This window comes from Anarhichas minor, unplaced genomic scaffold (genome assembly GCF_050575085.1).
Source record: "Anarhichas minor isolate MPS153535 unplaced genomic scaffold, ASM5057508v1 ptg000028l, whole genome shotgun sequence".
Taxonomy (NCBI): Eukaryota; Metazoa; Chordata; class Actinopteri; order Perciformes; family Anarhichadidae; genus Anarhichas; species Anarhichas minor.
In genome coordinates this window covers 2,714,925-2,742,210 of record NW_027466474.1, presented here as the reverse complement: position 1 = coordinate 2,742,210, position 27,286 = coordinate 2,714,925, and the positions used below count along the sequence as shown (strand labels likewise).

The 27,286-nt window shown below is 42.1% G+C and overlaps 1 protein-coding gene across 2 annotated transcripts; it reads right to left on the bottom strand.

Annotated features, from left to right (window-relative positions):
• Positions 1–829: 829 nt before the first annotated feature.
• On the bottom strand, positions 830–27,150 carry rab28 (RAB28, member RAS oncogene family). 2 transcript variants are annotated; one of them, XM_076103899.1, is made up of 7 exons: positions 26,706–27,141; positions 21,792–21,888; positions 18,858–18,946; positions 17,169–17,298; positions 5,170–5,273; positions 4,992–5,069; positions 830–2,217 (listed from the first exon to the last, which is right to left on the bottom strand). In XM_076103899.1, exons 1-7 carry the CDS (start codon positions 26,778–26,780, stop codon positions 2,125–2,127), a joined length of 666 nt encoding a protein of 221 aa, XP_075960014.1. In that variant the 5' UTR covers positions 26,781–27,141; the 3' UTR covers positions 830–2,124. The 2 variants fall into 2 exon arrangements, with proteins under 2 accessions (XP_075960014.1, XP_075960015.1); XM_076103900.1 differs by lacking the exon at positions 830–2,217 and adding an exon at positions 2,239–2,649 and having other exon boundaries at positions 26,706–27,150.
• Between the last annotated feature and the right edge of the window lie 136 nt (positions 27,151–27,286).

Below are 27,286 nucleotides of genomic sequence, written 5' to 3'. Positions count from 1 at the left end.
TATTTAAGACTTTAATGGGATAGTTCTGATTTGTTGACGTAGGGTTGTATGAGCACTTATATGGCGGTCGGCACGCCGCTAGTTTGGAGAAGCAGACAAGAGCACCAGCACGGGAGCAAAGCAATGTGGACGGGGACGTCAAGAATAATGTATTTTATCCACCTAAAAAAAATCAATATCAGTTAAAGTGTTCGCTATATTTAGAATATTTTCACAGCTCTAGCTTGCTGTCAGACAGCCCTATCTGACAGGGAACTGAGGCAGTTATATCCATCTATGCTCTCTTCAGAACCAGACTCCATTGACAAAAAATATAATTTTACCTCACAGACCATGGGAGTTGATGGTCTACCGCTGCCTCAATCGGTTAGTTGGTTTGTGTTATTGTGTGACTTTGGTATTTTAAAGGGTTAGTTCAGATTCACCACAGTTGCACAATAAGACAAAGTAACCGATCGAGGCAGCAGTAGACCAGCAACTGACGTGTTAAAGTAAAATAGCTGTTTTTATGAAAGGCGTCTGGTGGCTTTTAAGAGAGCTATTTTAAGTTCCCCATCAGAAAGGGCTGTCTGACAGCAAGGTAAAGCCATGACAATATAATGAATATAGCATACACTTAAACTGAGTTTGATTTTGTTTTGCCTCTAGCTGCTGCCAACGACCACAGAGGTATATTGCTTTGCTTCAGCACTGGTACTCAGGTCTGTGTAATACCTCCTACAACCCCACTTTAAAATATCCAAACTATCCCTCTAAGACCTGCAGATACTCTGTAATTCATAGAAATGAATACTCCTAAAAAATATCACACGCAAATCAAGTCAAATCATTTCTTGTTTTCCATGTAGCATTTTTATTTAGAAACACAAAACTCTGTGGCTGTTTAACATCAGCTAAGCATTCTCTTTCACCTGTACATTCTTAATTATTATGACCAGAATGAAAGCAGCTTTGAAATAGAGCTTTTATTGTACAAATACATATTTCAGTCAGTGGATAACACATTAAATCATGGCAACATGTACTAGCATGTAGAAACTACTTTGACAAAGCTAGTTAAACGTACAACATCGCAGTCGTCTCTTACAATAAACAAACTGTCAAACAGGCTAATAAAGTGAAGATCCTCGTCTTGTAAAGCATTTCATGCATCATAGCTAGTCTTCAAACTTCTGTTCTATAACGGACGGCTTAATAAGGCTTTATGTAGAGACCTCTTGTAAAATGTTGTACGTTTGACACTCCTGAGTCATATTCACCTACCTTCATCAACACTTTAACAACACAATGTGAAAATGTAAAGCTTAATAATCAAATTACCACAAAGACTCTACAAAAAAACATCTAGACAACGGAGATACTGTTTACTTATTTGTATAATCTGACGAATATAAAATGTCAATATTAATTTAAGATTGTAAAATTGAATTATATTTATGTAAAATAACAGTACACAGTTGACGTCACAGCACTGCTAGTGCAAGCCCCTAATTGGCAAATTGAAGAAAGAGATTAATTTCAGTCACTACGGCATTTCTTTAACGCCTATTTCCCTTCTGTTCAACTGAGAAGCACCTCAGACATAAAAGATAATTTGGTTTCACCTCCCTGTTTAACTCTAACAACAAATCCACTTTGCAGTTGGATTTGACAGCTGTAAATAGTTTTATCTTTAGAAATATACTGCAATATATCTAATCATTTAAACAAATGTCTCTAATAGCAATGGCAGAGGAAAATATACGTATATATATATATATATAAAAAATATTTTCAATTACCAGAGGGATTACAGTTGTTCTCCTTTAAACAACCAGCTTCATACTATGAATCAAGTCTTTTTTTAATATGTATTTAAGGTGAATCACAGAAATAAAAATGATAGCTGCGTGTAAACTTGGAAAAACAAAAACGAAGGTCCTGTTACCGTTTTGGTAAACCACCCGAGAAACCATTCCTGCTAAATATCCGAACTACAGGCCAAGGCCTCGAAACCACACAGTCTGTTCTTCATCTCATCCGTACGACTGACACACAGGAACACAGAGAACGCACTCTGAACACAATCCTGAAAGACGAATACTGACTGAAGGCAATTTTACGTCTTTAAGTGCTGGAGAGGAGTCACTGCAGCACACACATGGAGCTGCGTGGGGGGTTGACTGTCCTGGCCACGGTGTCCTGACTGTAGTTCACGATGTCCGCCTTCACCACACGCTGAAATGATGCAACGACAGATACAGACATTGAATTAAAATCCATGCAGTGATTATAGACACTGATCAGAATATTTGTGCATCTCTGTTATCATCATGACGGTTTTTCTCTCTACATCACTCAGAGTAACAAACATGATGACACAACAACAGGGGAGGCGTGATTAGGTTCTATCAGTCTGAGCGGTTTCTCTACTTTTTAAAGGACTCAAATCTGAACCACGGGAACTAAATACATCTACCTCGACTGTGATGTTCACTACAACTACAGAGCAGCTGTTTTTGCTTCTAAGATCTAACAGAGATCTACTGTCTAACTGTGGAGACATACTTCCAACTATTGAACAGAACATATTTTGCTTTGCTGGTTGTTCTCTTGTCTAATTGGGCCTTCATCCTGTGGGTAGTTCACCAGCTCAGCCTTCACAATCCTCTGAGCAGGTTCAACACGTCAGGAAAGCAAAAAGACAAAAACAAGGACCGAGACATGGGAGAGGATGATGAGAGTGAGAAGAATGGAGTCCAAAGCCAAGTAGGGTGAGGACCATGAATAAGAGAGGAGGAGGAGAGGGTTATGGAGTGAGAGAAATTATCAAGAAATGTGAGAAACAGACAAAAAACAGTGACGCATGACATCAATGTACACAGAAATATTTAAGCCAGAAATACAGACTTTCATTTTTGTAATTCAAAATTAAACTATGATCCCAAAAATCTCACGTTTAACTCAAGAGACAAAAAAGAAATAAACTTAAAGCGATATTTCCATTATCGTTTAATTCAGCCACTTCAATGTTTTTAACGATCTAACTAACGCTTTACATTGCAGCTGTTGAATTTTAGGGATACATAAGGTTGGGCCTTCAAGTTTAAAGAAACTTACATTTGATCTTAATGGTGCAACTGACTGCTGCATTACCAGCGAATAACAGAGCACATGGCTGAATAGCAGGCCCTGGTTGGCTGTCTGATTAACGAGCTGCCGAAGCTTGGTGTCGCAGTCAATGAGTGATCCGTGGCCCCCGCTATCTGATCCAACAGACAGAGGACCATGACGGAGAGGGCTGCCAGGCAGATATAATACTGTCAGGGGTTGTGACCCTCGTGTTCAGCTCTCTGAAGCTGACAGCTGATAATGAGGCTTCGCGGGCCCCACGGCTAGACCCAGAACCATGACCTGTTTAAAGTCTCATCTCTATATACACGACGCAAACCCGGTGTGTCGTTCCTGCACATCTCCAACATTATATTATATTGTCTGTTTAAGAACACAGTGGAGTTTCAGATGGAAAATAGACCAAACTGGAACAGAAACAATAAACTCAGTCTACAACTATTTTAATAATGCCAAACATTCTTGAGTTCCAGCTTCCAAAATGGAAGATGTTGCTACATTTCTCTGTTTTATATCATTTTAAACTGAATATCTTTGGGTTTTGGACTGTTGCTTTGGCATCACCTTGGGCTCTGGGAATTTTTGAACAAATAGTTGTCAGACTAAACGATAATGTGATTCTTGGTTGCAGCCGAAGACCAAACCAGCAGACATTCAGTACGTATTGAATGAGTTAAAAAATTTGCGGAAAAAACTTTTCCTGATTTTCCTGACACGTCTCTAATGCCCTGGAGTCCTCATGTTTGAGATCTCTAGAACATCCCTTTTTTTTTTTTGTCAAACTACTGTTGACACAAATATATTGACGAGGATAAAAAAAAAAAAATAATTGAAAAATGAAATACTGCTGGCTAATCACTTATTACAAATGTGTGGGGATTGTGCACTCAGTCTCTGAGCTGTGGCCACGCATCAGGTTTCTATCTATATATACATTTGGATCTACAAGACACTTGACACACTTCTGTCAACTAGTCTTTTCCCATGAAGAGCATGTTGGGTCCAGCCACTCACCCAGTTTGATTAGCCTGGATTAAAGCACTTTGCTTTATTGACAGATCTATCAAGGGAGGGGAGGAAGAATAAACTAGATGGACAGCTCCATTAGTCGATGGTCATTTTCAGTTAGTCAGCAGCCGTGTTGGTGTTGGGAGAGGGTCTTGAGAATTTGGCCGGTCTGTCCCTTACATGCTCTCCCTTCTCTGGGGGTCCTGACCTCTCTGTAGCCCCCAGGCTCATCAACTACTACCCAGCCAGTGTGGCTCCAAGCAGTCATATCAGACCCAGGATTAATGCTTCTGGGGGAGGCGACCTTGTAAATCCTACAGCTGCCACCATTGGGCACATTGGTCTGGCTGGCAAGCCGAGACCCTGTTTTAGCCCAAAACGGTGGGAGATAAACCAAATAAATCAGACAGACAATCCTAACCTCCTCACCCCTACAACGGCCTACCTTTAACCTCCGACGTCACGCGTTAATGTGGTCAATGTGGGTCTATTTACAGATGGCCAGTGTCAGTGGCAGGTAGATCATCACAGGACGCAGACGTAACAAACTCGTGTTTACACAACAAATGGTCCTTTACAGTGTGGGGTGACCTCCACTGACCTAACACACTCACTGTGACCTCCCTTAAGTTCAGGCACAACATAGCACGTAATGTTACGAGAACTCTAAAGCATCTACTTTCACTCATTTACCAATCAATTATACATTTAAGACAAGAGTGATCTCTCGACTAGCGCGTTAAGTGCAAAGCAGAGAAAGAAATGTACATGTTCTGTCCAAGTTAGGAGCAAATAAACCATTTAAAATGTGGCTTAAAAGCTGCATAGATGGTGTTATTTGAGAGAAGGACCTTGATGCCATTGTGGCTCACCTGGGACTGCTCTATTTCTGCTTTGTTTAGCTTTACACCAAGAATCTCAGCAGCCACTCTCTGGAAACAAAGGTACACCTGCAGAAAGACAAAACGAAACAGGACAAAGTAAGTGTTGTTAAACGTCTCTCTGTACATCACATTCTCATTGTGACTTATTGAATCAGCTGGTACTAACCGAGTCCCCCGTCTTGGCCGATACAAACTGGCTGACGAGGCTGTTCTCTTGGCAGAAACGCTGGTGTTTGTCAGCCTTCACTGTCCTCATGTGCTCCATGTCGACTGTGGACGAAACACAGCGTGACATGTGAGAAAATAGATAGATTTATAAGGTGGTTACACGGCACTCTTGCAGGGTTAACTGTCACGTATCTGAACATAAACAGAAAAGATAACTGTTTACACTCGAGTTAAGATGGAGGGGGGATCTGCCTAGTGTAAAAGAATAGGCACGTGCAAACAAAGCATAATTCAATTGTTATGTTACTTTCAAACGCAGCTGCTAGTTTTATTTGTTAATTTATGGAGGGAGTCATTTCAGGGGGGTTGAGAGTATAAATGATGAATTCAGTAGCACCGAGCATCACCAGTCCCAGCTGGTACTGAAGCTCGATGTGACACATTCCTCGGTGTAAGCCTCGTACAGTTCAACCCCGAAGCCATGAACCTCTATTTGACCCGAAACAGACAAACCAGCCCAGCTGTGGAGAAATGTTTAAGATACAATGCGCGGATGACCGAAGTCTTCAGGCTACACTCACAGTGAGAGCGTAGAGAAAACAGTTTGACATACGAGTGTGCCGGCCTTTACGGTGAGCACACGGGCCCAAGAACTGGGACTGTCACCTTCCTGCTGATTTACCGTGAGCACACAATGACAGCGCCTTCCTTTTTAGCTATTGTGATGTGCATTCGACTCCTGTGCAGTGATACCGTGCGCTTTGCTTCTCTCCTTCCTCCCTATGGGGTCATGCTGGGGTCGATGAGGAAGGTCACCCGGGGGTCCTCCTGCTGAAAGCAATAGCTTCGCTCTTTATTTCTGGCTTTGTGCGGAAAGGCGGCCACGCCCGGTATCTGGTGCGTACATGTCTATGGTAGCTGGAGGAGGTCAGGCTACTGTACGGTGTTGCATTTCTCTCGTCCCCCCGAGTTTTGCTCTTTGTGTGAGGTTTCATTGAAGTTGTCAAGGATTTTCCCCGTTCTCATGCCCCTTAGAGTGTGTGTGTGTGTGTGTGTGTGTGTGTGTGTGTGTGCGCGTGTGTGTGTGTGTGTGTGTGTGCGCGTGTGCGAGGGAGGAGGATGGGGGGGTTAAAGCCAGAAGCAGAGAAAGACAGATAACATAGCGAGGAAGAAATGTAAACAGTGCACTAATCCTGTATTATTAATATCTCAGTAAGTCATATGACCCAAAAAAGTTAAAGGCCAATCCACAGCAACATATGAAATACATTTGGAACGAATCATTTTAGACTAGAACGAATATCACCATCATCATATCATCATAAGTGACATATAAACACAAACCTTTTTGGGCAAGAGAAGACACTTTTACAACTACTCAGTGTCCAGGGCAGACTGTCATGTCTCGGCCTGTACATAAACATAGCTGTCTCATAGGCGTCAGCAGGTTATTTACTTCAGTCATTAACAGCGGAGGTACCCTGCATGCTACTAGAGGTAAACACTGCTAATCCTTTGGATCCTGCACACTTGGGAAAGGTTATCAATCACGTGTCACAGTCAGATTAGCCAACATTAACATCGTGGCTCAGCAGCTGAGGAAGGCACGTTACTGTAAGTTAAAAAGTGTACAAGTGAGTGAGGTTTCTGAATCCTGCCTGTGGGTACGTGCATCAAGGGGAGGAGGGATACAGAACTAGGCCATGAGGAAAAAAATAAAACTAGAAGAGGCAAAATGTAATTCTGCTTACGCTGCAAAATGCATGCGAGTGGTTTGAGTTGAAACACTTACAGCAGTTGAAGGGTCAGTCGAAGTTAAAGCACTGAAAGAGTATGGGGTGTATGTTGAAGTGTGAACGCTAAAAAGCATTTGAAATTTGAATTTAAGTTGAAGCACTGAAAGCAGTTGAATTTTCAGTTAAAGAGTAAGAAGTTGAGTTGAAGTGTAAACAATGACAGCATTTTAGTTTCACTTAATTTATCTGATTCCACTTAAAGTTGCGCCACAGATAGTTTAGTGTGTGCTGTTTAAATAATGGTCAGCTGCTATGTAAGCAGTGACAGCGGCTGAATTATCAGTTGAAGTTTTCGAGCTGTCGGTTGAAGAGTAAAAAATGAAATGAGTCAGTTGATGTTTTTCCCCGTTGTCTTGGAATTTGTAGATGTTCAGATTGCCTTTTTCGTCTAAACACAAGGAGCTCCGAAAAAAAGAAATCTACAATCCCAGGACAACTGGGATGTCTTTAACGATCAGATGATATGAAAGAAAGACCCAGAACATCTACTAAATGGACCTTGTGGTGAGATTTCTTTGTCGACATATATTCACCGTACACCAATAAGCGTAACAAGACCGTCCTCAGTTTTACGCTGTGTGCTCCTTTAAGTCACAAACTAATACTCTAGGTGGGCCCACATTCTCACATAAAAGATTATTTTTCAGCATGTGGCATCTGTCTGTGTAAAATGAATACAAGGCTAATCCCACAGTTTTAGTGGTTTGCTCCATTTGTCTCCCTAATGTACCCATTTCTACTTATCAGGTCAAAACAATCTTCCTGCGCTGATCTGGTTTCCCTCCGTTTCTGTCAAACTGTACATCAGCGTAACAATCCCTAGGAAGTGACTGCAAAAATGAAATAAACTGTTTAGGCCTTCGAGCGCACAGAGATAGTGGAAGGGATCATCACTCGCCAAGAGCGATGGCCCTCCCTCGCTCTGGTCACCATCAGTGTTTATTTAAAAGGTCTGCCTGTCGTTGCGGGGAATTACAAGACAACAGTTAGAGATTAATATTTGGCGGATGAATTAGGCTTTTACCGTAAATAACAGGTTTGTTATTGTGGTGACCTTTTACATAAATGAGAACAAAACCAAATGAGGAGAAAATATGGATGTTTCTTTCCACAAGTTGGTGACTGTGGGGATGTCAGCTTAGCTCATTCATGGAAAGAATCTGCTCACTGGCAAAACTGATTATCCTGAAACCAGACAGACTTGGAGGGAGTCACTAAAAGCTTGAAATTAGTAACACGGTTGGATTTTGGGAGAATGGATCTGCCCAGAACATGCTTTAAACCAATACTGTTGCTGTATCACCTTCCCTTAATAGAAGAGGAAAGTGCACCAACTGCCAAGTAACAATTAACAATAAATGATTTGACTAAGTGACTTAAATTGAGACTATAGCCATGTTTCCACTCACGTATTTTATATACATTTTGAAGTATGAAGCATTAGCAAAGCTGAAGGAAAACATCAAATTTCTATTAAACTTAAAAAATTACAAAAACGGAAATGGCAGATCAGCTGTTTCTGCTGTCAGCCCAACTGAAACCAATCCCTGAAGACTTCTCTCCATGTTTCTACCCTACATGGGTTAGATGGCCAAGGCGACATGTTTTGTTTCCGGTTCGCAACCTTCACTTCTTCTTCTTCTCTGTTTACTGGCAGATTACAGCCACATGTAGCCTATAGTGCCAACTTCTGACAAAACTACACTGTAGCCTAGTTTATTCACTCCGAAGCACGCGGCTCTTTCACCGCTCGCTTGCCATCAACATGAGTCGTTGAGAGGCAATCGTAATACTCCCAATCTCGGACCTTTAAAATGTACTTGACAGAAACCTGGATAAGGCCTCTACCTGGTTTATCCAGGTTTCTGTTGGTAGAGAAATGAGTGGCTGAGATGTTGAGGAATCAAAACACACCTGCAGACACACGATCAGAAGCCTTAACCGGGTTTTATGATGTTTCATGTGACTGTCAAACTTACTGACTTAATGACTCTTTTATCCTGTAATGGTCACTTAGCGAGGTACAGGAACAGACCTGTTTCATGACTGCCACTGTGGCAACAATGCTGCTGACATTACCTAACATTGGCCACCTTAACCTCCTGGTTCAAGTGATGAAGTTTTCATCTCAAGAATTGTGTTGTATCTATTATTACTTTAAATGGGAATATTTATACCAGAACCAAAAAGGTTACCGGCAAAGCACAATGCATTTCCAGACACTCTATTGTTATTCTAATTGACGCAGCAACAGGCCAAATGTGGACGATGTGAGAACTCAAGGACGGATGTTTCCTTTACAGTTCACCAACACACGTTGCCAAAGCAAAACAATAAGCTAACAGCTCCATGTTGGCTAACCAGCTTGACATCCTACACTGCACTGTGTGATCCTCAGTGGGCTTTTTAAAACCACGCTGTGATAACAGAGACACCTACTTACTGTTCTACCGAGTCAGCTGCTGGGGACCAATTGGAGTTTACCCAGCGAGCAACAGCCACAGAGTAAGCTTGACATAACACAGTTAATTGCCGACAGCCTCATTTTAAACTAAACAGCAGTTGTATGAGGGCTGAGGGTGGAATGTGTGAACTGCGTGTGTGTCTATGTGTCTGTGTGTGGTAGTAATGGTGGTGTGTGTGTGTGTGTGTGTGTGTGTTGTCAGAGACTTGGGGTTCTAAGGGGTCATATCACATTAAGTGAAAGTTACAGGGTTGAACCTAATGAACCCCAGGGGAGAACCTATCGCTTCCAACATTACCTCAGTCATTGCCTCAGTTTCCCCTCGATGACGATCATGAAACAAACTCTATAGTGAGGGCAGGGATTATCAAACCAAGTCCTACTCCTAATGCAAATTAGGGGATTTGTGTCTTTGTCTTTACTGCTTCACCTTCAAAGTAAAACAACATAAGAATCGTGTCTAACGGTGATTATACGTGCTGAAGAGTCCTGGTTACCAACATGCATCAGCACAATGTCCTCACAGTTGCATCTCTGCAAACGTATTAGAAAGTTCATCTTGTAATCATCTCTCCATCAGATCACAAGCCACAATCTGCTGTCCATCCCTAATGTATGGACTCAAGTGGGAAAGAAGGCGTTTGTCTGCAAAAGGAATTTGAAGTGAGTATTGTGATATCTCTGGCCGTTTTCAAGACTATTTTATATTCAATGTCACAGTAAATACCTCCGTCATTACTTGTGTCTATTCTTAGATCATTTCAGTCGTCACATTATCTGTTGCCTGATTTCTTACTGTCTCAGCGGGATGTTATTGCATTGATGTGTGTTGACGGCTGGGTTATGAATACAACTATTCTGCATTGACAATGTATTTTAAAACTACATTTTAGTCAAATGTAGTATATTTAGTTTTGTAGAATGTTCTTTGTAAACAAGCATGGCTTTTTGTGTGTCCTTTAGTCCTTTTAAACATGGTGAATACTTTTCCTTCCTTAAAACATTTACCAAAACCTTTTGAATATTTGGAAACCCGCATTGTTCTCGGTCCTCCTTCTCTATTAGTGCACTGCGACCCCTTAAGGCAACCATTTCTTTATATGCATTAACACCACCCTCGCATTGCCCCCGAGCTCGTGGACCTTCTATGCGTCCTCATGCATGTGCTGATGAAGCACAATATACAAACAGTACAATGACGTGTAAATCAAAATGATACTCACCAGCGTATCACAAACTCCACACGGTAACTTTAAGGTTTACGTCGCCCACATTACAGTAAGGCATTCAGTCAAAAACGCTGTGTAACACAACACAATTCTCTGTTTGGTGAGTAAGTTGTCTTATAAAACAATGCCATCCATCCCACCACCAACCTGAACTTCTAAAAAATACTACAAAAAAAGCCAGCGGACACTTCAACACTTTATCACAAATTATTATTAAACTGCAGGAGTCTGAAAAAGCAGCTGAATAACGTTCCCTCAAAGTCCGATAACCAACTGGTAAGCTTAATTACATGTGGCATATTATTTACCATTAAATGTTCTGGTACAAGATACGAGGAGACCGTTACTACATTAACAAGTCAATACAAGTATAATGAATCCTGCTGGGTGATGTCTGATTAAATTAGACATTGATTTAACTTTCACAACACAGGTGGCTAGTAAAAACAAAATGACCAGTGGAATTTATGTGAAGCATTTAAATACTCGGGTCCAACCGGTTTACATGACAAGCTCATAAATGGTGTTTTGAAATACGAAGGGCGTGATAAGTCTGTACTTGTATTAAACATGCACACCATAATGTAAATGTAAACAATAACTACTTTTCCCCTAAAAAAAAAAGTGCTGGCTTGTTCCCAGTTTCTTTTTATAGTCATAAAATATCAGTGTCACAGAATAAGTATTATCGTTACTCTTAAGACACTATGCAGTCATTCAGAAGTCAAGTAACTCTCATTAGACCTGAACAGTGTAGATTTTGTTTACAGTATAGGCAATGTTTTTTTCTGAGGACTGAAACATCGTAATGTAAATACTTGAAACTGAAAATGATTTTAATATAACATTTGGCTTTAACAGATTCTTACCATCGAGGAAATCCTAAATGAATAAATTATAATTCCTGCTTAGAATATTTCATCAATCTGTAACCGATCCTACACTGCTATTAATGACTTTTACATTTTATAACTAGATCTATAAGAATTCAACTCGTGGTGGAATAATTAGAGATGAATATCAGTATATTAAAGCTAATAATATTATCGTGACTTTTCTGGGTGCGGACAGACAGATGAAGTGCTGTTAGTAGCCTGGTGTTGTGGAGGTGAGCGGGGCCCGTGCTGGAGGCCTCGTGGGACTCCTGACAGAGACAGACCGCTCTTTGTGCCGAGGCGCCCCTGCCCCGGTGGCCTGAAACGGGCCGGGACCGTCAGGGGGCTCGCTTTCCACTCGGTCAGAAGTGTTCTGTCGACAGCTCATTGATCATAGCTCATCTTGTCATTTGATCGTCCTTCATGAAACGATGTGCAGACACACACACACACACTCGTATGCACACACATGCATCCACACTTTAAGACATAATCAGATACTCCACAGCGGCTAGTAAAACAATGTGGTCTTCCTCTTCGGTCAGGGAGTGTAAAACAGAGAGTGTCCAGCAGTAGCTCCACAGGCAGAGAGAGAGAGAGCTGGAGTGCCGGGCTGTCACTGCAACAGTAAAACATGGGGCCGAGGGCCTTGCAGCCTGGGTTAACGGGCTCCCAGGACTCGTGAAAAGCGAACAAAAGGCCCAGCTCTGAGCTGACCACACAAGACGCTGCCCTGGGTTTCACTGGCCATGTCCTCCGAGCTCTCCTGTCGCTGTTAAACTAAGTGGACTTTTATGGGCGAGCTGTAATACGTGCCTTTGTGAGGCGGCAGCATAACTATGAGCTATAATAATTATACGGAGCACAGGGGAGCCTTCGTAATTGTACACATTCGCATCACTAAAAGTCAATTCATAATTAGAAAGAAAGAGCAGTGATGCGTTGGACTGGCCTACATATTCAACTTCAAGCGACAGCAGTGAACTGTAACCTGGAGAGTGAGTCCTGCTCACGACTGCCTGAGCAAACATCGAACAAGTTAAAAACCTGAAGCGGGAGAAGGGTCCAAAGACAGTGATGTAATATTCAACACCACAAAAAAAAAGGGAAAAACTGTGTTGATATTTCACATACATGTATAAAATATGCCTGTGGATCCAGATCAATCGCTTATTTACCCAACCCCGTGTCAGCAAGGCCCCTTCCAGGAATTCCTCCATATCAATGTTGTGAAGCAGAGAAATAAAGTAAAGCCTGAGTGTGATGAGGGTTCCAGGCAGCACTCAGGTCAGGTGGCTAAGCTGTGCTGTGCAACTCAAATGGCCCGTGACTTACCACACAAGAAGGTATGCAAAGACTGATCATCTGCTGCATGTGCAACAATATTTGCTTTATGGATGGCTAAAATGAATGAGGACTTTCCATGTTTCGACAGGCATGAGAATCACGAGAGATGAGTGCAGGGACCAGAGCTGGGTCAAACAGTTGTTACAATTAAATCTTAGCATTCAGTTCATTTAGCAAAGAGCACCAGATTGACACTCGTTGCATTGCTCTGTGTGGGAAGCACCGCCTATCAGCCACCTAAGTAGGTTTAAACAAACACAAGAAAGCATTTCTTCATCAATGCCGGACACACGCCTCATTATCTGCAGCTGTGATTTTACACCGACTTATCAGCCGCAGAGTAATACAGCTGTAATTCTTGTAACCTGAATCTCTATTTCCCATCTTTTCCAGACGTACAGAGAGACAGCAGGCTACAGTCAGTGCAGTTACTGAGACAATTTGATACACATGTCTGTCCTGACCCTTTACCTTCCATAAAATGTGAAGAGAAACGGGAAACACTGGATTTGGAGTAAACTGTAAACATTCCAGATCTTTACCGAACCAAGCACCATGCCTTACTGGGTCCATATATTGTATATATAGTGTTTTACAGTGTCGAACCTGCGGTCGCGCTACCCCCAGTGCAAAACAGACACTGCTGACGTGTTCATCCTTTCTATCTGGGGAGGGGTGCAGAGTAAGAGCACTGGGCTTTTGTCCCACCACATGTCTATTGTAGCTAAACCTTTCCCCTGGGGGCAATTAGGACCTTTTAGTTTGTTGTAAGAGGACCTAAGTACGAGTGGGTTGAGCCAGGAAAAACATTTTTGAGCTAAACCAAAAACAGAAGCGCATTGAGCTCCTCGGCACTCCTGGACTTCTGAGCATCTCTCTATTAAGAAATGTGCAGGCCTGCACTGAACAGACAGGAACTGTGGCAGCTTTACAGGGGCAGGGAGGTGACGGGGGTGCGAGAGCTGGGGAGGGGGAAGGCTTCAACTCCACCCGAGGCCCTGCCAAGATGGCAAACAACTCAAGACCAACAATGTTGGTGGCAAGGACATGCTTCACGAGAATCGAGAGTTAGGGGAGATCCACGTTTCACTTTAACTTTCACAGGGCTGGGTGGAAAACTGGGGAGAGTGAAGTGTGACGGGTAACGGGTATGCGGTGAGATCTGTCATAGCGTGCAGAAAGCAAACACACACATGTTGTTTAACACAACAGAGACATGGAGCCAATGAAGAGACATTACTGTAAGCAAAGGCAGCTTCAGCAGAAGTGTTAGTCTACACATGTGAGAGATAAGCATTCAGAGTAGGTCTAAGTATGTGATTGAAAGAGTTCATGTTTGCACAGGGATGAAAATGAATGTGTAAGTGTGTTTGAGAGATGGCGCAAGATAGGTAGAAAGAAAGGGGGGGTAAACTAAACAAAGCGGAAGAGAAAGGCAGGTATGACATAATGAGTGTACAAATACAAGAACAAATTCTCTTCATGCGGGAACCTTATCTCCCTGCAGGAGGGAACGTTTCCCATGGCAGGCCTGAGTGGATCGGCAGTGAACAGCGTTAGAACCTCTGAGCAAAAAGCCATGAGTGATGAGGAGGGGTTAAGAGAACTGAACCCATTTAAGTCACCCAAATAAGGGCTGCACAATCCCATGATGGATGCTCTGGAGTTCCTGAGGGAGAGAGCGCTAGCGATGGGAAGGGTGATGGGTGGGCAGCGGGCGGGGGTCCTGCGATCCCCACTTAATAAAAACAAATTGGTTTGATAAACGACGCAGTCTTAAGTAACATAACATTACTGTTAGGTAACATAAGCCATTTTAAAATGCTGACGGTCCCATTCAATGAGAATATCTGGACATTATAACACACAAAGAGATGCAAAATATGGATCAGGACTGCTAACAGTGCCATGTAGTTTATATCAGACAATCTCTGATCCAAAAGACAAACAGTCGTCAGTCCAAACGCAGCTGTTGTAAAGCAAAGAGCTAAATAATTTATCGTTTGGGGTCCTTTCAAAATACACTTATTAGTCTACTAAAAATGAAACACTCGAGTGGTGGAGTAGATGACTGCGCAACAAGCCAACAGCTCTCTTGAGAGGTTCCTGTGTACCATACGGTGTTACACTGGGCTGCGCTGTAATAAACAGTTATAGTATGTTTAGACAGACCAAGAGCTTAGCATTCTTCCATTACCCATGTGTTCTCAGGAACTCCACAAGTGTGTCGCTTTGCACAAATGCGTGTTTCTCTATGCGTGTGTTCATGCACTTGCATAAATAATTGTGTGCCGTAAATAAAACATTTCATTGGCTTCCTCTCTGAATTGTTACAAGTGGTGCCATTATTTAACACAAGGCTCTGGGCAGCGTGCGGAGGGCACGGGGGGGTGCAGCGTAGTGACGCTTAACAAGCACACTTAACCCCAGCCGGCCATGCTAAGCTGAAGAAAGGAAAGGCTGTTCCCCAGCAGTGACATGGCACAGGAGGGCAGTCAGGCCAGGGTAAGGAGAGGAGGGGACAGCATCGTTAATGAACCAGTCTGGTCCATAGGCTCATTTACCGTACACCGGGTAAAGAAGACAGTGTTCAAATTAAACTAGAAGGCAGGCACAGGGTAAATCAGGAGATTTAAACTCGATGTATACGGTAGCACATGTACCGTTAATAAGCCAAACGGAGTCACATTTGATTGTAGCTTCCATGTTCACTTATGTTAAAAAGAACATTTAAAATGTTATAATAATGTAACAGGTCTTTTATTACATGGAGAAAAATTTCCAGCTGCTCTAAAGTAAGTGCTATTGCGCACATGACATCTAGAGCCACTTCTGACCTTCAGTTTATCTAACTGGAAACACTAAAAATCTCCCCTAAGACGAGCCCTCACAGAGACATAAATCTGTCTTTTTATAAGCTCCTTGTTATGTCTGTACTTCTATTTTGGTTGTCACAAACATGTTGCCTCACTCAGTCCAACATCATGGGAACCATTGAAGGGAAATCTAAACTCTGCTCCCGAAAATATGCTGTGTATTCATATGTTCAGCTTATTGTTTGTGTGTGTTCATTTTGGAGAAAATACTACAGTACTTAAAAAGGTTAGAAAAAAGGATTGAGAGATGAAAAAAGTGAAACAAAAATGGAAGTGTGGACATTTCAAGCTAGATAGCGAGGCTAACTCTTCAAGCGAGGGTTGAGGGATTCACAAAGTCTCGTAAGGTAATTGATTGCTCCTCGTGGGGCAATCTGTGTGGGATTTTGTTTTTCTTTTTTTCAGCCTGTAGGACCAGAAAAAACACACATGGGCCATTCTCAGCAATAGAGCCATTAGGGGGAGACGGACTGTGCGAGTGTGGGGGTGAGGAGCCTGACAGCGGGATGGACACTACTTAAGAATTACAGTACACACACTCACCCATACACCCAAAACCTAGCCTAAATACAGAGGCGCCCACCGTTAAAGCCGGGGCATTAGGAGATGCAACGGATGCGAAGACAAGAGAATCTGCTCCAGACAGGCGAATTAAACCGTGACCTATGGTCCCCGTTGAGTAACATTAGCGAGAGCTTCCTGTGTGCAGGCACCACTCTGTTGACCGTTCATCATCACCCGGGAAGGTGGACAGTCACCATTACAGACACACACACTGACGCCTCACTTTACAATAACACGGCGGCAGCCATGACTCCACATCTGTCAAGGGGATGTTTAAAAAGAGTCATCATTATTACTCTTTATTCTGGAGGTGGGTGGATGGGCGCAGGCTGATAGGAGGAGACCCGTCTGGTTAACGTCGAGTTCCTTTCCTTAACCAACGACTCGGGACAGGAGCGCAGGCTGGTTGGGTGGGTGGGTGGGGGGAGGGGGGCAGACGGGCACTGACTGAGAGAGAAAGGGTGGGGCTCAGATAAGCGGTGCCCTAGGTCCATTGGCCCGGGGATCTTAAATCATCGTCAGTCACTCCCCAGAGTTCACAAACATCAGCATTCCCATCGCTCCAAAACCTCACTCTCTTATCAACTGGCTTATCACACCGATCAGTTATCTGGTGCTCTAACAAACACGTCTGCTACCATCAAACACGCACTCCTCCACACACAAACACGCAAAAACAAAAAATGGGTCAGGGTGAAATGAATAGAGAAGAACTCAGTCTATTAAATATAAGAGTGCCTGATTTAATTTGCAGCCATTGAAGATAGAACAATTTCCAAACTTGATTGACTACACAACTAAGTTTTTTCAAAGTACTGTATGTGTTAATGTATGCGTATTTCTCACTTTTATTCCCAATCAGCGAGACAACCGGCTGGGTATCACATTCCTCGTTGGCCTTCTTCACCATGCTGAACCAATCCTCCAGGTTCTCAAAGCTCTGGTAGTTGGTGATATCGTAAACCAGGAGAACCCCCTGCGTTGGAAAAACACAAAGAACAACACAGTCCTCAGACGTTGATTTGTGCAGCTCACCTTTCCATTTCCTGGATGTGAGTGCACGGCTTCATTTCTCATTTTGACTTGAGTAATATTGAGGGAGCAACGGAACAGTAGGTGGCACTGCATCTCTTCCTAGAGTAGGGGACGGACTCAAATAGAAGGGGACACACTCTGATGTAGGTTCAGTATTATTATGATCCAGGTAAGGAGATTTCTGTGTGTGCTTTGTGCATTAACAGAACTTAGTTTTGTAAGAATTCAGTGCAGAGGTGAATAGAGGTGAGGTTTGGTCATCTATCTGAGCTAACGAGCGAAGGCTGTCTGCCTAAAGACATTCTCCTCCTCCCTGTGTGATCCTCAACACTGTATTCACTGCAGAAACACGCGTGCAACAACACCAGACTCATGTTTGAGCAAACACTGAAGCCAGAGGGAGCTGTTTACATAGACACATAAATTAATCAAAGAGTAAACAGAGATAGAGCGGTTGGCATAAATCAAGATGAATAATCACACAGGTTAACTCACTGCTATCACTGCTTAAAGGTTTCTGGGGCTGGAAATTAAACGTAAGCCTGATCTAAGGTAACCTGATGTAAGGTAATTGTCTCTACTTTTACTGCATGATGCAACACGACTGAAGGGGAGTCTGTTGCTTTTTGTTCGGCGGACACGCACTGTCACAACACACAGGGTCTGTGATGACAGCTCAGGCCTCTGACAATTACTGCGAGTCTCTCCGAACAGCCATGATTGATTACAGGACGCACAGTTCTGGACAATAGGTGTGGAGGTTCCACACAGCGCTCACGAGAAGCTAAGCAAAGTGTCGTAATGTGGCAGTGAGGTACGAACATTTTGCTTGTGAAGGAAGGAGACAAATGTTCTTGTGCTGCAATATGGATCTCAGATTAGACAAAACGTGGCGTTTAAGAAGGTCTCCTCAAACCACAGACATCCTGGAGGTGACAGGTGGCACTCGTCTGTAGCAACACAGCTACTTGTGGACGGTGATGTTACGGACACATGTATAACTGGTATGCACCGACACAAACGTTTGCACAGAGCTCGGCTGTCCTTTTAATCAACACAGGACAAGCATTAAGTGGGAGTAAATGGATCAATTAGTAGCCTGTTTTTCCTACACTCCTTCATGTAAGAGCTGAGTGCTATCAGATACTTGGCATTGAATAAAAAAATGAATTTGGCAGCAATAAAAGCATACATGTTTAGGAATGTAGTTTTTGAATAGTTGTAGTATTGATCTACAGTGTTTTCAAAATTTGTTCAGTCTGACACAAAACATCGAACTGTAACTGTGTAAAAGTAGAGATGCGCTGATTTTTAAAGCTCTATTGACCTTCTGTGCTCACTGTGAATCCAAAGGACTTCTTGTGATTTGGCTGCAGAGGGAGGGGGAGCTCTGAATGAAGCTGTCATAATAAGTCTAGAAACTAATTATTCTTGTGCTCCCTGTAGCTTTGTCACAATCATCTTCATCACAATCGTGCGTGCGTGCGTGCGTGTCCTTACATGAGCTCCGTATACATATTTATCCAGCATTTTCCCGCCTAACGTTTGGCCTCCAATGTCCCACACCTGCAATGTCACATTCAAGTTGCCTACAGAGGAGAAAAGAGACAGAAACATTTAACTGAGAAGTAGGCATAGATGTTTCAGAGTGAAGAGTGAAAATCAGTTTGTCTGCTTAACAATGCTTAACATTTTAAAAAGAGCAAAAAACGATAATGTTGCAACTTGTGGGTTTCTATTCTGGACGTGTTTTTCCTTTTTAATCATTAACTTATTTGTTTTAACAAAGCTCATAATCGGGAGGAAATAACGAGTCAGCTGTAACTGGACCCTGTAATCTGGGTGAGCGATTTCTATAATTAAAGTCCACGTTGTTGATATACATAATGGAAACAATAAATCAGCAATTAATCCTTCATGCTAAGCGCTGTTGCCTGGCAGGTCACCCACACCTCACATCCAGGAATATTCAGCCCAGATATTGAGGGGGATGAATAGGTACGCATACCCTCTAATTTAAACATTCTCAATACCCTAGAAGAAAAAAAAAAAAGGCTTCTTAGAGCTGTTTGCATGGTGCCATATCCTGCCAAGTTGGGGAAGTGAGGAGAATTATGTGCTGTTAAGGAAAATAGCAATAATTAAACACAAAATGAGAGGAAAAGAAGACTCTTGTCCGAATGCCTGTGGAAAGAGAAAGAAGGAGTGAATGAGAGGGAAAGAGAGAGAGAGAGAAAGACGGGCACAAAAACCAAATCCAAATAAATATTTTCTTCCTCTGGAAAATGTAAGGGGTGGTTGAAAAAAAAAGTCCCCAAAAAAAAAGAGGAGGGAGGACCAGACAGCGAGGAGTTTATGTTGGTGTGATGAGGGCTCGGTGCTGGGCTGGAGCGGCGATGGGGAGCAGAGCGTACTCTGTGGACACGGCTGGACGACTCAACCCCTTCATAAGTCCCCTTTTTGAAGCGAGGAAAGGAAACGCTGAGGTTCACAGTCACTACATCTAGACTATACAGTGTCAATGTAAAGCTACATTGAGGAGTGCAATGAATAACGCTCCCTCGGTGTTATAAAGAGCCATCCCCACCCATCCACCGTGCCTGGACACTAGCTTTATTTATGTTTCAAAGATTCACGCTGACTCAACAGTTCTGACATTTTTCTGCTTATGCTTCGCAAGAAGTAGAAACTGCGATAGTGAGCCCAATGGATGAAACTTAAACTGATAAGGTCAGGAAAAGGGGAATGTTGATAATTGTCTTATGACTGGAGGTGGACGCAGACAAAGCAGCGTCGGATAGTTAGAGAATGTATGAAATAAACTTCACCTCTAGCCAATCCCCTTCACCGCCTGTACATTGGTTTGGCAGAGACATCTGGAAGAGGTATTGTTATAAAAAGCACACACAGAGGAGGCTGTTGTGTGCCAGTCGGCCTCGCCTCACCTCTCCCAGCGTTGGAAAAATGTACATTAAGTTTGACAAGCTGGGCCTTCATGGCTATAGGCTACTCTCCCCCCTGCTGCAAAAGACCCTTACAGCCCCATAGAGACCCGGAGAGCCGCACAACCTCTCCAATACAAGGCGGGGTGGGGGTCCTAACGAAGTTTGGGACCACCCAGCTCGCAGAGCCACCCTCCTCTTCATCAGCTCATCAACACCCAATTCCCCAGAAAAATGGGCCATTTAACAACTCCGGTGCTGGACCCGGTGTTGTTGCTGCCCCAGTGATACAGACGTATGTACACACTATGTTTAAACAAAGGTTACAGTTCAACACTGGAGAGTTCAGTGAATATTTCAGGACAGAAACCTACTGGAAAGTGAAGTCAAACGATTAACAGCATTTGTCCGAGTTCGTATTAAAAGGTTTTGAGCCCAGCCTGTGCTTATGGTTGGCTCTCTTCATCCTGACTCCACCACAGCATTTTTGGGGGTTTAGTTCTCCTAAGTCTCATAAGCTGAAACTGACACAAAATCAAAATAGAATCCTTCGGCCAACTCACAAATCAGCATAACTTTTACTTTTAGCACTTAATTTGCCCTCACTTAATGTTGGTTTATTAGTAATGAAAGAATGGAGCCACTTTGCAGATTTCTGGAGCTTAGGCCTTGGCAGAGTTTTAGATATGCCATTTAAAATGCAAAAAATCCCCATTTCACATGGTAGGAAGTAAAAACGGAGTGCTTTCGTCTAAATATAGCATCAGTTAATAAACATTTATTTTACAGATCTAAGGGGGATACAGAGTGTGGCTTTATTTCTGAGGGTTTAACATAAACAAACAAGAACATGAATGTTTTATGTGGTGCAGGACAACGATCGGTTGAACGTGGGGATCAGCGATATGGATATAAAATGTTAATGTATTTACTCTGTACGGTGCCCACAGAATTATGGGCAAGGCTCGCCCGTTTGGACATAAGCTGTCCATTGGCCTTGTGGAGTCCAAAAAAGTAAAAAAGAGTGTGCTGTTTGCTCTGGAGAGAAGAGCTTTCAGAGTGAATAAGCCTGAGAAGTGGCAGACACTCTACAATGAGGAGCTACCAGAAAAGACACATTCAGCTCCCGAGTTAACCTGAAGAACAAACTCTGCCTGGAAATGGTCGGACAAGAAAATATGAGCAGTGCCAGAAAATATGTGAAGTAAAAATATGACAGGAAGTGATGGCGGAACAACAGGCCTCTTTGTCAGACTTTCAATTAATATTCTGGATCTGTTTAACATGGATAATGTAAAGTAGACACAAACATCCAAACCTTAAGGTCCATATTAGAGTACAACAGTAAAGTCAGTGCAACTACAATCTTTTCCAAATACTACCGTATATTATTGAATTAACAAGTCTGCTTTAACGTGCTTGTGCAACACGCGTGTCCTCGCTGAGTCTCTAAACAAGCTAGCACTCCCTAAAGATTATGGAGGTGTCTCACCTGGAAGGCTTATTCTCTTCAGAAAGAAATCCAGGCCGATGGTTTGTTTGTACTGCTTCCCAAAGGCCTCCTGTGCAAACCTGGTGGCGAGTGATGTCTGAAACGGAGAGACAAAGCGAGAGACACGGTGAACGAGTAGCAGAGAACCTCTGCAGCAATCAACGGGACTAAAGATATGTCATTTAAAGCAGATGAGTGTTTTTAAAAGAAAATGCTTTAAGGACAAAGGAGAAACCTCGATTCAGTGCATAATAAGCAATATTCCCACATATATGCATAACATAAATACCAAGTCAAAATCACAGCATGGCTCAGGGCAAAATGCAAGATAGTACAAAACTCCGTCCAGAGAAAATATACAGTATATTAAAGAACTTCCTGAAAAAGATTTAATTTACTTCCTGAAAAAGATTTAATTTACACTGACTAAATGCCAAAGTAAGCTTTTTACAATATTCCATTTAATATTTCTAAAACTACAAGGGTATAACTTATCATATCACAACATATCCACAATAGCGTGGAGCCATAACTCTTAGGCGACCTGACGTTTGACTTGTAGGACGTTTCATTTCATTATTACAAATCCATTTTAAGCACCTTCAAAAACGCTGTGATTGACTGAAAGGTTCGCTCATGTAACTGTCTGCCTCCTCCCTGCCGTCTCACTACTCAGCCACGGTTGTGACACTGAAAATCAACGGGAATTACAAAAACAGGTGTCGGAGTATGTCATGTCTGCAGACTGCAGACCTAATAATTGCCACAAATTATAAAACCTCCATCACTGTCACAGCTGTGTTTGAGGAAAAAAAAAATAGTATGTTAGGGGCTCTCCTGAAATCCATGGGAATTCATAGCGCAGGCTTGACATGCCAAGTTCAATTCATTTTGATGGATGAGGATAGGAAAAAAAATGAAGTGCTGAATGTCTATTAGCTATCTTTAGAGCAGTGTGCTTACATAAACACAACAGAGAAGTGAAGCAATGGGATTCCCTGAGTGTTCATGTGGCAGCAAATGCATTTTAATGTGGGACTTGCCACTCACTGAGGGTTAGAGGATTTAAATCTAAATTCTTGCTTTCAATCCACTGAGCTTTCACTTGAGCCTATCTCCTTATCTACCTCCATTCAGGCTCAAGAAGTTAAGGTTTCGCCAAATAATGTTTCAAATAAGACTGGAAGTTTCAGGCTTTACTCGAATCTTCCTCAAGTAAATTGGAGTCTATTTTTCTTTCTTTAGGTACTGATTTGTCATTGTGGATGCCACCTTTATGCTTGGATTTTGAAATGAAATATTTGAATTAAACCTATCAAATGTGTAATCGTGTCCTTGGCCAGTGATTATTATCTTCTTGGAGATGCAGAATTAAGTTGTATTCAACTGATTGTTTTAAAAGTTCACTAACCTACAGTTCTTTAATCTCCGCCTGCGGAGCATGTCACTGGATCAAGAGTGACTGAAAAATTACTAGAGGTGACTGACGCAACAAGGAGAAAATTGTCCATTTAAGTAGCCCAAACAATCACTGACAACACAGGAATAACAAGCTTGGACAGCAAAAATGTATTCCACATGCTGGCGTTGGCCTGGTCGGCCATTTGTCTTGGCATTCCAGTAGCTTGGCTCTCGTCCCTCAACGTAGTCCTTTTTTTCCAACATACAATTGGAACTAACCAGCGAATGTAAAAGCTGGCGTAATCCTGACACTCACACAAACACACAGAGAACAGCACAGGGTCACCAATGATACCAATGCCGGGAAATGGGGGAAGTTTTTCTGAAACAAGAAACTGGGAGAAAAAAAAGATGGCAAGCTGACTATGTCCATGTGATGCAACTCAGCTGATAGATGCAGTGCATTTTTGCAGCATTGCATCAAAACTGGTCTCTTCATTCTGCTTAAACAGTTAGGACAGATATAAATGTTGGTATTCTGATGAAGAGTTTGACTGTAAATCACATTGCTGGGAAGCAGCACCCATTCATGCAGAGGACCTGCATCTAAAGCTCCTTTTTAGAGAGCAAATATTCAGAAAAACTCAGTGGCTTCTAACTCCGGTTAAAAAATAGACCTGTGTGTGAATTAGGGCCAGCACCTTACGAGCCTGGCTAAATGTGAGACTCCATATTTGAAAAACATCGTGCTTCCACACATCTCCCTATATTTCTGAATGGACAACCGACCACAAGCAAAAATACCACCGAAACGGCTGTCCAAGAAAAACTGATCCAATTGCAATTTGCTCAGCAAATTGACATTAATAAGGGGGGAAACGGCATTCAAGATGTCAGTCAGTGGTGCCTACTCAAAATGGGGGGCAGGGCTGCCGTTTTCTGCCCAAAACAGACAAGCAGGTAAGTCATTCAGACAGTGACGAGCTGACACCTGGCAGCGGTGGGAGGAGGGTTATTAATGTAGCGTATCTACTGGGAACTGAGTTGTGTGTGTTCTCTGCCCCTGCCCCCCCATTTCCCCCCACCCCAAAAAAAGAAAATGTCTACTCTCCAGAATGAGGACATTCATTTTTCTCATCGGGTCTCACTATTACTGCTACATTCATTTTCTTTCTCCCAGAGGGAAAGTGAGATTAGTTACGAAAGGGGATGTGTAGCTGAAAAGCACTTGACGTTCCCGCCTTACATTCACATTAATTCATACGAGGATTCGAGATGCAGTGAAGAAGAACCGTAGCTCAATTGTCATGACTAGTTGGTGTGACTAGGCAAATATTTCACTGTTGTGGTTGTAAATTAGGCCTTTTTAATCTACATCTTCACTAGATCAACATACTGAATGATTCAGTCGAGTAGTTTTGAAAGGGAACAGGAGTGAGAGAGACAATACACTGATGAAAGGTACATTTGTTTACAGTTCAGACATTCATAAAACTAAGTCTTCACACATGATTATTTGTTATTTTATTCTGCCAAATGAGAAAACAGAAACATTTCTCATGTGGGTTGTGCAGACATGGGGCCTCACTCTGGAGCCAAATGTATATGAGGGTCCTTAGCGGGGAGGAAAGAGGTACACTGATGGAAAACAACCACCAGCTGCAAGAGCCAGGCTAAGAAACTGTCATACTATGTATAATACTGCACAGCACAGTGTTTTATTCTGGGTTCACCGATCAGTAGCTGCAACAATAAAGTGTACTGTGAATCATCCAGCTATTCAAAACAATTAATAGACACATTTTATTTTTAAAAACTACTTTAAAAGGGAAAATTTACTTTGATGTAATGTGTTTTACTCCATATTTAAATGAACTGGTTTGAAGAGAATGGCAGAAAAAAACAGTACAATATAATATCTTCAAAGTGTAAGCCAATGTTCTCACTTACTATAAAGCACCACCGGCACATAACCTAAAACTATGTTCAATAGCACATGCAATGGTTATTAAAGACTGGGTAGAGAATCTGTTTGGAACAACGGATTAGTGCCAGATTTAAATCCATAATGCTATTTTTGAAACGGGATCACAACCACACGTGTCCATCAACTTTGTTTTTTACAGAAGAACTTTAGAAAAATATGTTTACATTTTAATTCAGCCTGAGAGCAGTTCTTGCACTGCATGATTTGTATGTCTAGTAGCATCTAACATGTATCTTTACTTTAGCATGTAGTCATAAATGTGCGATTAATACTGGGTTACTTAAGTAACCATTAACTATTCCTTCACATCCATTATCTAACGTATTTTGTCATTCAGTAATCGAGCCATCTCAAACTCTGACTGGGATGAACACCCTTGTCTAGTATGAATGGGCAACGTTTGTCCTCACAATCTCACTTCTTGAGTCTGGATGTCTCCTCCTGTAGGTTACAGCTGAAATAACCAACCGACCTGTTAGATTACAAGAGGTCAACTACATAGGAAGTCCTTCACACAATTATTTACATCTATCTGTTCAAAGATATATGTTTTATGTATGACTAGCACACAATAATCCGTAACTGTTGACTGACCATTTTCACAAAAGGCTATATCATTACTCAGAAAAAAATACTGCCAACTTCTCTTTTCCAGTCCCTCGTGCTATTAACAACTGTTATATTATTCTACTTAAGGTTTCCAATGAGTCACTGTTTAAGCAGAAATAAACTGCTGAGATGTTCAGTTGAAAACAAAAATATGGTTTCATTCATTCAGTAATTTATGTATGTTGAACTTTTGAACTTCTCGTACTAAAAGGGACAATTTACTATCATATGTATTTGACATTGAACTAACATCAATGCTTTTTGGCAGTAGACAGTATTTACATGCGTGGACAACTTTCTCCCAAATGTGGATATCAGGAGCACAAAGACATAATTTAACGTTGTCATGTAGTAATATTTATGTCCACTGGCACTAAATCAGTGACTCACTCGTGAAGTCAGAGCATTTGAGTTGATGTTTGGCATTTCATTTTCATTTGAAAATATATATATATTATGCATATTCATTTTAGGTGGAGGTTTCAAATAAGCCTAGTTGGCTTTTTGCCTCTTCCTGCACTGTGATATTAATTTATCTCTGTTATGTTTGTTTATATGTTTATAAACTAATTTCACTTCATATCGTGAAGTTAAATACAACGTATATATTTCGTGTTGCTTTCTTTACACGTCTACTACATTTAAGACAAAGCTAAAACATGTCGCTGTGGCGTATACATAACTCAGTGTTAGCTTATTATGTTTTCGTTAGCCTTTGGATGTTGTTAGCTTTTAGCTAACTAAGCTACATTAGCGTCGCGGTCACCATGGTGACTGGGAAAGCCAGAGCAGCGTCACGATGAGTAACGTAAACAGCAGAACGCTGACGTGCATTAACAAACCGTCCGTTTTGAATTTAGACTTAAAATACGTGTCATTTTTAAAGTTGTACGTGTGTCTCTGCGATGGTTTCTCACCTTTCCACACGCACCGTCTCCAATCACTACGATTTTAAGCTGCCGGTCCTGGCTGTCCTCCTCCGAGTCCGACATGACGCTGAAATGTGGGCCGACTGTATCAGCGCAGAAAACCGAAAACAACTACAACAAAACAAGTCCCGGGTTGTCTGAATGTAGTTATCGGGCTAATCACAGATGGATTAAACGGGTGTTGAGCCGTGTGCAGCAAGCAGCAGACGCCATTTTGACTCTACTAACGTAACACCGCTGCTCTGCTCGGCATGATCCACTCAGACACTGACGCACACTGATGCACACTGCACACTGATTTTCGGGGTAAACGAGATGAAACTGGTACCGAATAAACAAACCGGAAGTCCACTTTCAGTCTACAAATATTTATATTTTTAGTATATCGCCATGAAGCCCTTTCTTTTGCCTTAACGGGGATAAACGGTCAGAACCGGAAACCCATTCACCGGCCGCGTGGTTGCGTCCTGTGTGTGTGACGCGTTGCTGTTGCCGTGGTAACAGGTCAGAATGTTGAATATATAAAAACATGCGCAACAACAATTGGGCCTAAGATTGTTTTAAAGTAA

Bases quoted from the DNA above. Each gene is read 5' to 3' on its own strand.
- rab28 (XM_076103900.1), bottom strand. From the start codon at position 26,780: ATGTCGGACTCGGAGGAGGACAGCCAGGACCGGCAGCTTAAAATCGTA. The intron at 18,947-21,791 runs GTGAGACACCTC...TCTCCTCTGTAG, and splicing joins GAAGAGAATAAGCCTTCCAG to GCAACTTGAATGTGACATTG. The intron at 2,650-4,991 runs GTGAGCCACAAT...GAACCTGCTCAG, and splicing joins CAGAAATAGAGCAGTCCCAG to AGGATTGTGAAGGCTGAGCT.